Raw genomic sequence first — 13,975 nt, forward strand, 5'->3', positions numbered from 1 at the left:
GAGCACTGAACCCCGAGGGTAGAGGTGCGGGGCTTCAGTCTCATGGAGGTATATCTCCTCTGGTACTGGCAAGAATGATGATCCTTCTACTTTGCCTAAGAGGTATATCTCCATATGAAATGTGGAAGCAGTTCTTCCAACATTTAAGTAACGTCTTACTCTTATATTTTCTGCTGCTCCACCATAGCAAGCCCTCAGATATTGTGGCTGGCTGAAAGTTCTGAAGCCCAAAAGCTGAGACAACTTTCCCCCAAATATGTTCAACTTTGCTTCAGCTGAAGGTCAGGTGGGAAAGTTTCCCCCCTGCCAGTCTCACATAAGTAGCATTGCTAAGCCAACCGATACCCTATGCTTTGCATTCTGGCATCAATGGATAGGCGACCTTCCATAAACTCCCTCCAAACTGAGATCTCAGAATCCAAACCAAATACTGTAGATTTTGCATGATCAGAAACACAAAAAATGAAGCCTCTCTTGGTGTCTTCGACCAAAAAATTATGTTCTTTTGAAGTCTCATTCATAAATATTTTATCACCAATAATAAATCTTTGTCGTACATTGGGTATCAACAACTTACAGCTGTAGTATGAGTTGACAAAACAAACGAGAAAAATGAAAAAAAATAACGAAATTCAGTATATAAAGTACATATCTCAAACAATTTATGTTCTAGAAAGATGGATTCAGGCTCCCAAGTTGTAACTTCTAGCAAAACAGTTTTTGCTTAAGCCAAACTTGCAGCTGTCACCTTATAAATGATTCGGAGATGAGCATCTCTTGCTAAAAATGTGCTTCTTGAGCAATAGTAAAATGGACGGCTCATCCAACACCAAAACTAAAAACCACGCGTTCAAAATTCTTTGTTGGAAAAATCACTTTCATTAGTAACATTGTTGTAAGAAAGAAAACTCATGCTATATATATATATATATAATGGAATCGAAATCAGCAAACTGCTAGCTGTTGTGGGAGGGCTAAACGCTTTGCAGTTTGCACTGTCACTAAAGGTCTTTTAACCATAAGAGCATTACCAACAGTTTACTATAGTTTTACCGACAGGTTAAAAATTTTTAACCATTCAAAAACATCACGCAGTCCGGCAGCGACAGCATTTTTTTTCTTTTTGTTGCCGATCTAAGAAAGATCAAAGACTGATATTGTTTCTCGTTCTAGTATTTACCCTTCTCTCTCTCTCTCTCTCTCTCTCTCTCTCTCTTTCTCTCTCTCTCTCTCTCTCTCTCTCTATATATATATATATATATATATATATATATATATATATATATATATATATATATATATATATATGGTTGTCCAGTCAGAAACATTTCTACGTTTCCAAAGAGAGACAGGTTGAGGGTAATGATGCATCCGGAAGAAGAAGCATCTTCCTTGATGTCAAACAGGTTATCTAACAACCGCCTTCCGTCTGCCGAAGCCGATGATGCGGTGAACAGGTCGGAGGAGACATGGCTGTGGGAACAAGTGAAGCAGGAGACCAAGCAGGACGCGCAAGCAGAGCCTGCCGTGGCCAGCTTCCTCTTCTCCACCGTCCTCTCCCACCCATCACTCATGCACTGTCTTGCCTTCCACCTGGGCAACAAGCTCTCATCCTCCACCTTACTCCCCACTCTCCTGTACAACCTCTTCTTCGAGTCCTTCACCAACGCCGACGTCCGGCGTGCCGTCGTCGCAGACCTCAAGGCCGTCCGTCTCCGCGACCCCTCCTGCCGCTCCTACTCCCACTGCCTCCTCTACTACAAGGGCTTCCTCGCTCTCCAAGCTCACCGCGTCACGCGCCGCCTTTGGCTCCAGGACCGCCCTTCTCTCGCGCTCTCCCTCCAGTCCCGAATTTCCGACGTCTTCGCCGTGGACATACACCCCGGTGCCTGCATCGGCTCGGGAGTGCTACTCGATCACGCCACCGGAATCGTAATCGGAGAAACTACCGTCATCGGAAACAATGTGTCACTGCTGCACCATGTCACGCTTGGCGGGACCGGTAAGCAGGCTGGTGACAGGCATCCGAAGGTTGGCGACGGAGTCCTGATCGGTGCGGCAGCCACCCTAGTCGGAAATGTCAAGATCGGAGAGGGGGCCAAGATCGGCCCTGGCTCGGTGGTGCTGACCGACGTGCCGGCCTGGACTACTGCAATCGGGAACCCGGCTAGGGTGGTCGGAGGAAAAGGAAACCCGGTCGCGCACAGTGATGCTCCTGGGGAGAGCATGGATCACACTTCCTTCGTTGTCCAATGGTCAGAGTCCAGAGACCAGGTGATCTAAAACATGATCAGTTCTTTCATGGTGCTGTTCTCGTAAGTCTTGGTCGATCGACCGGTGCTTGCTGGAGGTTTTCTTATTTTCAAAGTTTCCTTTGATCCGAAAAAAGGAAAATCATGAACTTGGTAGCGATTCAAGTGATGCCAGAAGCAGAATACTTAAATCTGGTTTGTGTTTTGGTTCCTTCTTTTAGTCTAACTTCCTCAATCCAGAGGAAGCAGACAGGTTATGATTTTGCTGTTTCTGTTGTGTAAACATAATCAATTGTCGTGATGACACAGAAGATATGTTAATGATAATGACATGTTTTCTCTGACGTCTGATGTGATGTTTGTACAATTATGGGTGAGCAAAACTTCGTGGTAAACCACTTTGTTAATGTCATCAAGTTGGAGATGTCATGAGTTTTAAATCACATACGAGCTTGCATTCCTTTTGATAAAGCAAAATCATTCTTGTACTGGTGAAGTTATGCGCATTTCAACTATGTTAGGTGCCTATGAAAAACTTTAGTAATTTCAATTATTTTCTTATCACCAGCGTTATGGCAATGAAAGTGCAAGAAAATTGCTTGGTGTAGGCACTGGTAGGTTGAAACGTTTCAGGGCTTTATATTTATAAAGTTGGAGAATGGATGGAAAAGTGAGGTAATTTGAGTTGCTGGAAGTCGTATCAATTAAATAATATATCTTTCAAATTTAATTAATTGCGCATTGCACCTATACTGATCATGGTACTGGATTTAAAAGACATTTTATCTTATAATAACGGTAACCTGTGATTATCACCAAGTAATAGGATCTTATGAGCTCTTGAAACCCATCAGTTCATGTGCCCTTCCATGAGTCTGAATCCTTATCCCTGATGGGGAACAGAAACCTCATGGGATGTTACACAAGCTGCTAGGTGAGCCAGGTAGTTTTCTGCAAATTAGAACTCGGTTGTTTTTTTTGTTTTAGGTTTCTAGCTAGAGTCCATTCAGCTAATGGGGTTCTATCTGGATCTCTGTGATCTGTATGAGGAATAAATCCAAAAGTTAAAATTCTTAACCATCTATCAGGTTTCAATCGACCTTCTTTCTCGTTTCAGCTAATGATCTAATTTAATGTTAAAATTCTAATGCTCTAGGTCCTTAGCAATATTGCATGTTCAGGCTCAATACTAGTAAAGTGCTAAGGCGTCCCACGTCACAACAAGAACAACAAGTTCTCTTTTCCTAAAAATATTAGCACCTTTTGTTGGATTGTGGAGTCCGATCCCAATTTGATGGGCTGCCCACTGTTTTATATCCAAATACTGTGGTTTGGGTATCCAGAGGTATTGTTGTATTTCACCGCTATTACCCTATTGCGTAAGGCTTTTGTAGTTAAAGGTGAACCCTCTCTCGATATATATATATATATATATACTTTTGGAACAGTGAAGCTAGTGTACCATGTGGTGGATGTAGGACTAAGTCTTTTGAACCACATAAATCTTTTTGTTTTATGGGGTTTATTTTCTACTCCTCACTCTAGAGAGTGTTAGGAGTCCTGTTCTTTTCAACTTCTACCGGAACATCATCCTTCTAAATAGTGGTAGATCCAAAAATTTTGGCAAGCAGGCACAAAACTCTCTCTCTCTCAGTCTCTCTCTCTCTCACACACACACACACATACACAAACAATTATATAAACAAGTTGGTGCACGGCACACTACTCGTTAAATTGGCAGCCAATAATTTCGTAGCTTTCTGGAGAAACTTCAAGAGATTACATTGCAATTTCCCCAAGTTGTGTGATATCGACGTTTGAACTTTTATTTTCTTTAATGATTAAAGAAACAAGATGGGAACCCGCAACTACTGCATCATTTGCACGGGAAACAAAAAGAAATTCTACGATGGTGAACTCCTGACCTGAAGTCCACTCAGCAGGGATGTCCGTTTTGGGATTAGGTGAACCCTATTATGCCACTGAACAATTTTCATTGAGCAAAAAAACATTGCAGAACGTACTAGCACTCATGGTTGTCTCGACCAGAAACTTGGGGGTTTTCCTTCCTCTTCTTTCAATTTTATAGGTACAGATAGTATGACGGATAACCACGCAATTAGTTCCTAATCAATCTGAAGATGAAATATAGTACTGATGTATATGGCACCATTATGAAGAACATATATGTTAGTATTATGATAAACAGTTTGATAGCTTCATATTTATTATCCTTTTTCCATTTTAAGGCGTCCCGGAGAGGGAGTTGTAGACTAGCTAATCCCGTGAATTCAATCTGCAGCCATGGTGTCTGAAATTATAGAAATCCAACAAAATTGATGTGGTTTGATAAAGATTCAGGTTCTTCAACTTTAAATTTTTTAAAGTTCATTAAAACTTGGAGGGTCATGAAATTCAAACCACGCATCGAATTTCGACAAATTTGTTTTTCGAACCTAGTTATTTGAGCCTTTCAAGTTCATTTGCAGAGCCAAATTTCAAACGAAGGAAAAAAATCTGGCCAAAGTGTTGGGCACCAAATGGCAAAAAAGAATAGAGGGATGATTTCATTCGTATATATGGAAATTAGGTCCTGATAATTCTCATTAAATGTTTAAGCTATTATAATTCAGTTTCCTTATATATATATATATATATATATATATATATATATATATATATATATATATATATATATATATATTTGTTAATTGAAGATCATACTTTCTTATAAAGAATGAAATTATGGCTAATCTCTTGATGCATCATAAACCTTGTTTCGCTGCTTACGCCTTAAAAGTGATGTGACTCAAAACCATATCAACACGCGTCGCCTGTTCAATAAACTGTGCAGATTACATCTATCAAATTCTGACCATATGGTCATGCAACTGAATGTTTGCAACAGAGTGCACACATGGAGAATGTCATCTTCTTGTCTCTCGACAGTAGTTACTCGGTCTTGAAATTGATGAACCTCCATGACAAAAAAGTTCCTCAGTCTTGGAAATTGGTGGACCTCCATGACAAAAAAGTTCCTCAGTCTTGGAAATTGGTGAACCTCCATGACGAAAAAAACTTCGGCAAAGGCCAGCTACACCGGCGACATTAGTCGTATTAACACTGAATGCATTTAAAAAAAGATCTCTAGGATTCTTCATGACGTACACAGTACCAGTTGCTTTAGTTTCAAGTGCCATTTGAATTTTTTAGACATCAAACTTATTATCGCTGCACTAGGTTGAGGGGCAGGAGTCAACTAACTTGGAAACTTATTTTTCAAGTTGGTGCAGAAAAGACGTGACACTTGGTAGCTACTCAATGCTCTCAGTATAGCATGTAACTTGTTTGGAAATTGCTTTATGGCTACAATAGAATTGAAGCTTCTTACAGTTTCAAGTTTTAACTAATCAAAAGGAACATAAAGCAAAAGGCAAATTACATAAGTTGTTTGTTGCAATCATTCCCCTCGTTTACACATTAGAGTTGGCCTTGTTTTTGCTACATCGATAATTCACCAAGTAGGTAAAAATGATATCCTGGGAACCATGTTGCCCGCTTCGCAACTTGGTTTACAGTTTAGACAGAAAAAGTTGGTGCAATCACCTAATTAAATCGATCCTTCAATTTACATCTGAAGGTAAAGTAACTCTTTCTTTCTCTACAACTTCCCGTGCTAGATCAAAAAATACTGCAGCTGTCACCTTCTCTTTGATTTTGCAGATTTCTTCAAAGAAGCGAGATGTCTGTCTTCTTCATCATCATCATCACCCCCGCTTCTTCTCCTCTTTCCAGCTGTTTCTTTAATTTTCTGCACCATCCAGAAGATATAAAATTCCGATGCTGCTGAAAGAATGCTATTCCAGTTGATACTGTTTAGAGAAGCAACCATTGCAATGCAACTTGCTAAAAATGATCCAAAAAAGAGAAGAACATTTCATTGCTTTATTCAATCTAAAATATTGAAGAGCTATTTGATCTGAATACTGAGCTGCGTAACCATTCGTGGGAAGACAAGACCACTAGGAAGTGGAGCTTTGATTATGTTGAACCTTGGAGTCCAGACTGACAACAAAGTGTTGCAATACCAACTTATTGATGTCGACAACAGAGCAGTTAATAAGAATGAACCTTATTCATGACAAAGGATGTGGTTACTGAAAGGTAAAAGCTTTAGAAAATAACACAAAAAATACCATCTGAGAAATTCGTTTGGCCTCTGAAACACGTTCTAGTAGTAGCAACACTTCTTCTTCTTCAGCAGCATACTCAGGCAGTTTCTTGCCTAAAAGAGACAAGAAGTAACAAACTAAGAATAACAATGGCAGGAGGGAATCATATTGAACTTTTCTAATCTTCGTTACTGCTTAAGTACCAATTAGCTTTTCTATCTGCAGATACCATTCCACTTCATACTGGTCTACTAGCGAAATGGCAATTCCAGTTCTACCTGCACGAGCGGTTCTGCCTACTCGATGAATATAATCCTGGACATTCAACTCATATTGTCAGTAAGTGAACATATAAAATGACTAGAGGCAGAAGCACATAAAGACTACAACCGATTGAAGCATCAGAAAAATAGGTACAACTAAATATCATCTATAACAAAAAATTATGAGCAGAAAGAACTTATCCTTGATTCTTTAAAAACTATACAAAATAATCAGAAAATAAGCAGTCCGATGCATGCAAGAAAGGGATTTGCTTGCATATGCTAGAATAGTTGGTGAAGACACAGCAACACAAATTGCTTGGAACTTTTTTTTTTAAGAACGCAAACATCTAGACGTCACAAATTTACATAAATGAAAGAAAATTTGACAGTTTAACTAATAAGTAATAAGCTACTAATTAAGAAATAGTAAGACTATAGAGTTTCAACACCGGAAAAACAAAAGAACATAGAAAGGAAAGTATAGAAGGTTTTGTTAGAGTCTAGGCAAAGGGAAAAGTATATGAGAGCCAGAAGGACAAGTAGGAAATAGGGAAAAGTACAACTGCGCTTAGCACCATAAGCTCCACCCTCCTTTGCGTATGAAAACTTTGGTACTTCTTCTAGTCAGCAGTATATCAGGTATCCAAACTATCCATGATATGGTTACACTCCATATCATTTAAAACCTACGTTATAGAAGAAATGTACAAAAGAAATCACTTGTACATCATAAAATTGGCATTTCAAGAATTAGTCAGCCAAAAATCAAGGGGTATCTGCCTGCAAGTGCAGAATCAGTTCTCAATGTGAGAGGCAAAAGTTAGATTCAGTCATGAAGTCTGCATATTTCACATTTCAATCACTTTCACACCATATCAACATCTCTGAAAACAAAGGCCAGGGAAAAAATTCCACCCATCAGGAAGCATGAAGCCCTCAGCCTTGTTGAAAATCACTCAGTCAGCTAGAACTTAGTAGGCGAGAAATAGCACCATCCTTCCGTAATAAAGTCGGGCCTTTCAGAACACAAGAATCAGAAGGACGAACAACTAGTAACTCATGATCTATATATTTTGCCTTACCAAATGGCATTATCATCTTTTTATCCCAACAAATAGGTTCTTCTCATCATATTATATAATTATAATTGTTCCTACTTCAAGAGATAGAAAGGAAAAAATGAACATGGAAATAATTGAACATGAATGAAATCAAGGGGACATGCGGCACCATAAAAAAGATGTTGAGTCATCGACCAAGCTAACCTTAGAATTAGATGGGATGTTATAATTGATCACCATATCAACTGAAGGAATATCAAGTCCTCGGCTTGCAACATCTGTGCAAATGAGGATGTTACATTCTCCTGCTTTAAATTTGTTCAGAGCTCCCAACCTTTTTGGCTGCCAAAGATTTCAGATGCTGATGTTATAAGAAAATAAGAGCCCTATCTATCATGAAGATAATTTCCAGGCATTAGACAAAACCAACCTGGCTCATCTGTCCACTGATAGGGATAGCCTTCAGTCCAAGGTTGCGCAGGATCAAGGACAGCAGTCGAGTTGATTCACAAGTACGAGTGAAAACCATTGATGTGCTGCCAGTCATCTCAGTAAGAATATATACAAGATACGCATCCTGGTGCAAAGATTATTTTGACAAGATAACGAGAACAAGTTTAGTTTGCTTCACAAATCAAGATAGTATAAAAAAGAGATCACTGGGCACTACAAATTATCCATAAGAATGCTCCAATCACATAGTGAAACAAAAGAGAAAAGTCGAGAAACCTTGTATTTTGCAGGTACTAAGCGGTATTGTTGTTTAAGGGTATCGACAGTAGAATACTTGGAAGATGCTTCAACCTAAAGCAAAGAGTTGGGCAAACAATTAAGAACAAACAACAGTGTGGAAATCAATATTCCAAACATTGAGATAAGATGGATTCTTACCTTTACAGGGTTCTTCAGGCATGCTCTCTGGAGCTTGCCCACCTAAATGATCCAATACAAGTTGTTCAGAAAAACAATTACCTCAGAAAAGAAAAACAGAATCTGCAGTATTTCCCATTATTACATGCACATTTACTTTTCTCAATCAGTCATCATAAGAAAGAGCAAAAACAGCCTTACGCAAGCCAGGCCTGCAAACAACTTAGACACTCTATGAACATGGAAGGTCCAACATAAAATTATATTATTTGTTAAGGGCAAAAAAAAAGCACTTGTTGCAGGTCTTCATGCTTGAATTCATGTCAAATACACATCAGAAAGATGACATCAATCATTGACATTAATCACCATAAGATCAATATATAATTTTACCTCATGTAACAAAGCCTGTTTGATAACTAGGAAAAAGTTTTGCATTTGGCAAAGCTGCAAAAGTTTTATCATTTGCTGGATTTTACTAAATTTTGGCAAAAAAAATTATCCTTCACTGACAACAGATAAAGTTTTTCGCAAGGTAGCAATAGTGCCCTGCCTTAGCATTTTCATTTTTATGAATTCTCAAAAAGAAAAATTACTAGAATAATCAAACTTGAAAGAAATTTTTGCTTCTTTTTTCCTATCAATCAAACAAGTCAAAAAGTTTGACATGCAAAAGTTGTCTGTTAAGGTTGCACGGCCTTTCAAGGACCTTCCACTATTTTGGATTCATGGTTCCCAAGCAACTGGCTTTCTTATAGTTATAGGTACTCGTTTCTTGATCGGCCGGTCTTACTTCTCATTATGACGAGCTCAGAACAGCCAATCGATCAATTGTCTTGATAGTTCAAAGTGGATTTTACTCCCGAGTGAATCGACATCGTATAGGTCTACAAGTTCTAGACCAGTAGCTAAATCAGCATTTTACATGAATTGCCCTGGCTATTGAACTAAGGATGGGGAAACATTTCATTAGGTTTGGTTAGTCTTCCAATAAGAAAGTAAGGGAAAAGCTTAATGGACTTCCTGTATGTTACAGTCGTACTTAGCTTAGAAAGGTCATAGGATCCTTTAGGGGCCCCTTCAAGTTTTGCCACAAGCAGAACTTTTATCTTGAATCAGGCAGCTCCTAAAATAACCCCATGTGCAATCAACACTTCCTCCAAATAAATAATGAGACTCTACTAACCAACAGAAGCAAACAACCACATGTACATGGCTGTTTGAACTTTGATCCCCATTGAAATTCTATAGATGCAAGACCTCTTCGGTTGGATCCATTTTGGAATACTTAATTTTTGGTTCCATAGATGGTACTTCCCTCACAAAATTAAATTACACATTCAAAATATGTCTCTCTCATTGCAAGAGAAAATGAACTCCTATGCTCAGATGGCAGAACCAGACATTTTTTTTACAATATATAAAATTTGTTTTCCAATATTTCAGGGGAGGACCACCTCCCTATGGCTTTCATTCTAAGAAACTCAACAAAGCAGTAAAAAGAGGTATTTGGCACAATAAAAAATATTAAGACCTGCATTGGATGCTCAGTTTGTGTTGATCAAACAAAGAAAAACATCAATTGTTAGGTGTTTGTGTCGAGAAATCAAACTAAGAGTCTACTAAAAAATTAGTACTTGAGGAGGGAAGAGTTGTAGAAAAAAAACACAAGAACCTTCTTTGTCATTGTAGCTGAATATAAGTATGTTTTTCTCTCCTTGGGGATATTGTTGAGTATTTCATCAATTTCCTTTTCAAAATCCATATTCAGCAACCTGTCAGCCTCATCCAAGACCTGTAGAAGAAACGTAACCAGTTGGTTAAGATGCAAACACCTCTCTCTCACACACAGATAACACATACAGGCGCATAAAAAAAAAATACATGTATGCAACACACTTCAATTTCATGTGCACACATGCTCTCTCTCTCTCTCTCTTCCTCCGTGGATGTGGAGCCAGAGAAAGCAACTGAATATTGAAATTTCGAAATAAACTATTTCCAAAAGTGCAAAAAAACCTGCTTCTCTCCTCTAAAAGACGCAAGGAAAAACCAATACCAGGTATTTCAGTGTCCGAAGGCTGAAACCTTTTGTACTCTTAAGATGATCCACCAAACGCCCAGGAGTGGCTACCTACACAGAGATCATGGGAAACTGTAAGATTTTTCATATGTAACATAAATGCCTAGTAACGTTCTCTTAAAGGCCAAAAGCCTTTCAGTTCAACTTATCACAATATCAGTAAACAAAGAAATTTTCAATAAACACACCATTTTCCAACCATAATAGATAGCAAGCTATATCACATGTAGAGAACTACAGGACATATATAATAATGATGACAAGATATGAGTTGCTACTATGCCCTATATCTATTACATCACCTCATGGTTCTCAAATTTTTTACAAAACATTGTATCTGGAAGCCACCTGAAACCTATCCAGCCTATGTAATCGAACAACTATTGCTCGTAATCTAGAACTTTACTGAGGTTGTGCAAAGTTGCGATCAAAGCTAGATTCAAACATTCAGTTATATTCCATTAAATATTATAAAAATAAAAATGTGATGTAATGAAATGACAAAAGGAATACCAAAACATGAGGCCTTTTCCCAAGTGAAATTGCTTGAGCATTCATATCAACACCTCCAACAATCTGCAGAAAACAGTTTAAGAGGAATTATTAACAATCAGCCAATAAAATCCCACTACTACTTAGAAACTGATTGTCTTTTAAAAAATGGAGAAAGCTACATGAATCCATCCTTGACAGGTTAATGCTGACTAGAGGCTTACATACAACTACTTTTCATGAATCGTGCTCAAGTGCCCTATAGTGTCTAAATCCTAGCTGAAACCTAAGCGATATGACCATGGCAGCAAACTTGAATGCCCCTCAACTTTAACAGAGTTTATGTTATTCATAAAAGAGTAGCAATTGATGTCAGACTAGGATAGAGTTCATGGTGGACTTTCATATAATAGAATTCAAAACATGAAATCTGTCATGAATACTTAATATCCATGAAAGTCATCAACAGCAAATGAAAGAACTTACTGATATGCATCTTAAACCAATGCCCGATCCTAGAGCTTGAAATTGTTCACAAATTTGAATTGCCAATTCCCTGATACAAGCAGAACACACCAAGAAAGGGAAAATATCAAACTGGTTTATGGAAGCATCACTGGCACAAATGTCACTTTTATGCTTTGTGAAAGATTGTCAAAAGTAACATTGCAACAATAAAGCAAAAACAGAAGTATATAATTACATAGCTTACCACAAATTTCAATACATCTGAGATACTGAAAAGAATTGAATTACCATGATAGCATAACACATAATATTTATTACCATATTTCATTCCTTCTCATACTTTAACAATTTGGTGCCACTTCTTTGTTTTTTTAATTTTTATTTGTTTTAGACTTTAGTGTGGGGCTGGCACCATCCAAAACTAAATGAGGTTGGGCATTGTCAAGCTCTTAACGACACAAATAAGTGAATAACTAACTGAAGCAACTATAACAAGTGACAGATCATACCTTGTTGGGGAAAGCACGCAAGCAAAAAATGCTTCTGGTTGCCCTTTGCATTCCAGAAGTGCTTGCAGAATGGGAATAGCAAAAGCTCCAGTTTTGCCTGAACCTGTTTCTGCAAGCCCAATAATGTCTCTACCTGCAGTTACAGAATTTGTGCAAACGAGGTAAATTCTCAGCAGCCCAAGTCTAGACGGGTTAGTGCATGCTTGAAGAAAGATTGCACATAAATCTCCCATCATTTGCATTCATCCCAAGTAAGATCCACAAGTACATATATTAGAAGAAAGAAAACCCAGTTAACGGTAAGATGAACGATTAAAATCTCGAACAATGACCAGCCTGCATTTGTTGAGAGCAATGTTCTAAATAAACTCTACAACAAGTAGTCTTCTAGTTACTATCTCACATAACAGTGTGCAGATATGCACACCTTTGGTCAAAGGCTCCAAGCAAACACAATATGAAAAAACATCCATTGGAAAGGAGAGAGACCTTCAAGAGCATGTGGAATCGACTGCGCTTGAATCTTTGAGGGGACTTTCCACCCCAAATTTTCACATGCAGCTAGTAGTTCCTCACATACACCTAACCCCTTAAAAGTTAAATCTCCAGTCTCACTTTCCATCTTCAAATCCTGCAGCACCAAACCTAGAGTAATTCAGCACCAAGCATCAGCAAACCATGCGATAGTACTCTAAGAAGCATATAATATGCAGAGATTTATACAGTTCTTGGCTTATACCATTAGGTCCCAAAAAATAGTCAGAAATCTGTCTTCGAAGAATCTTTCGAAAAACAGGCAATTGAAGTAAAACAAAATTTTAATAGCCCAAAAAACCACCACAGTCATCAACCAAAAAACAACAAAGAGAAAGGGAGGGGGAGAATACCACTGACTATTTCAAATTAACATGCTTACTGAAATTTCCATGATTAGCAAAATTATCACTATAGTAAAATCACAAGGTGGGAGTCTGAAGATTCTTCAATATAGTTCACAGTTGGATTTTGAAGGCTGCTTAATCTAAAATTAAACCCTGAAGTGCTACTAACCTTTTTTATTAATAATTTTTACACACATACAATCGCAAAAAACAGAACAAATAGAGTGACAATGAAGTCACAGATGTAGGACGTGGGCAATCCCGCTGCCCGCAGTTTAAAACAACTAAAGAAAACTTCATATGAGGAACTCCTACACTCAGCGAAAGTTGCCTTTTTTAACAATCGGCAGCCGCTGGCACTGGCGACGGCGAACAAAAAGCGCCAACTCTGGAAAAGAAAGAAAGAAAACTGAAGAGTGAGGAGGAGGATGAGAGAAAGAAAGAGAGAGATAGAGTGACTGACGCAGCGATCGACCGGTGGACAGCGAGACTCTCGGCAGACAGGCCGACGCCGGGCGGGCACGGCTTTTCGTCGAGGCAGCAGCCACAACTCGTGGGAGGGCACAGAGGGTGGTGAAGGGAAGGGCGAGGGTATAAGGTGCGAGGGTTTCTCCGGGGTGGCGGGTGTGTTCCATCATCTGAATTTATCGAATTCGGAACCCGCGGATCATTTGTCCCACGCGTTCCAGGGTCCAGCATTTGATCCGCTGAGCCGTTCGAGTACGCAGGTGTTACTGTTTCGAGTCGTCCCTCCAATTTAGTCACGCGACCTCCAATGGATGGGATACAATATCCATCCAATCACCCGCCCAGTTTCAGATTTACTTAGCCAGATTTGGTAAATGACATTTGAAATTTAATCACTAATCCAACTCTTATTCGATATCCAGTTTTATTTCAAGTCTAAGGTAAATATTTGGC

The 13,975-nt window shown here is 38.7% G+C and overlaps 2 protein-coding genes across 4 annotated transcripts; one reads left to right on the top strand and one right to left on the bottom strand.

The window, feature by feature from the left end:
* The first annotated feature begins 1,318 nt into the window (after positions 1-1,318).
* Positions 1,319-2,596, top strand: LOC116255659 (serine acetyltransferase 5-like). Its single transcript, XM_031631550.2, has one exon. The coding sequence runs from the start codon at positions 1,363-1,365 to the stop codon at positions 2,281-2,283; it is 921 nt and encodes a 306-aa protein (XP_031487410.1). The 5' UTR covers positions 1,319-1,362; the 3' UTR covers positions 2,284-2,596.
* A 3,072-nt stretch (positions 2,597-5,668) lies between these two features.
* Positions 5,669-13,679, bottom strand: LOC116256788 (DEAD-box ATP-dependent RNA helicase 10). Of its 3 annotated transcripts, XM_031633274.2 has the most exons (15): positions 13,518-13,679; positions 13,386-13,442; positions 12,663-12,804; positions 12,174-12,306; positions 11,683-11,752; positions 11,218-11,280; positions 10,681-10,755; positions 10,297-10,416; positions 8,643-8,684; positions 8,481-8,555; positions 8,182-8,328; positions 7,956-8,093; positions 6,628-6,739; positions 6,449-6,537; positions 5,669-6,063 (listed from the first exon to the last, which is right to left on the bottom strand). In XM_031633274.2, exons 3-15 carry the CDS (start codon positions 12,793-12,795, stop codon positions 5,953-5,955), a joined length of 1,308 nt encoding a protein of 435 aa, XP_031489134.1. In that variant the 5' UTR covers positions 12,796-12,804; positions 13,386-13,442; positions 13,518-13,679; the 3' UTR covers positions 5,669-5,952. The 3 variants fall into 3 exon arrangements, with proteins under 3 accessions (XP_031489134.1, XP_031489133.1, XP_049934440.1); XM_031633273.2 differs by lacking the exon at positions 13,386-13,442 and having other exon boundaries at positions 13,518-13,650; XM_050078483.1 differs by lacking the exon at positions 13,518-13,679 and having other exon boundaries at positions 13,370-13,406.
* Positions 13,680-13,975: the final 296 nt, after the last annotated feature.

The sequence above is a fragment of the Nymphaea colorata genome, chromosome 6, assembly GCF_008831285.2.
Source record: "Nymphaea colorata isolate Beijing-Zhang1983 chromosome 6, ASM883128v2, whole genome shotgun sequence".
Taxonomy (NCBI): domain Eukaryota; kingdom Viridiplantae; phylum Streptophyta; class Magnoliopsida; order Nymphaeales; family Nymphaeaceae; genus Nymphaea; species Nymphaea colorata.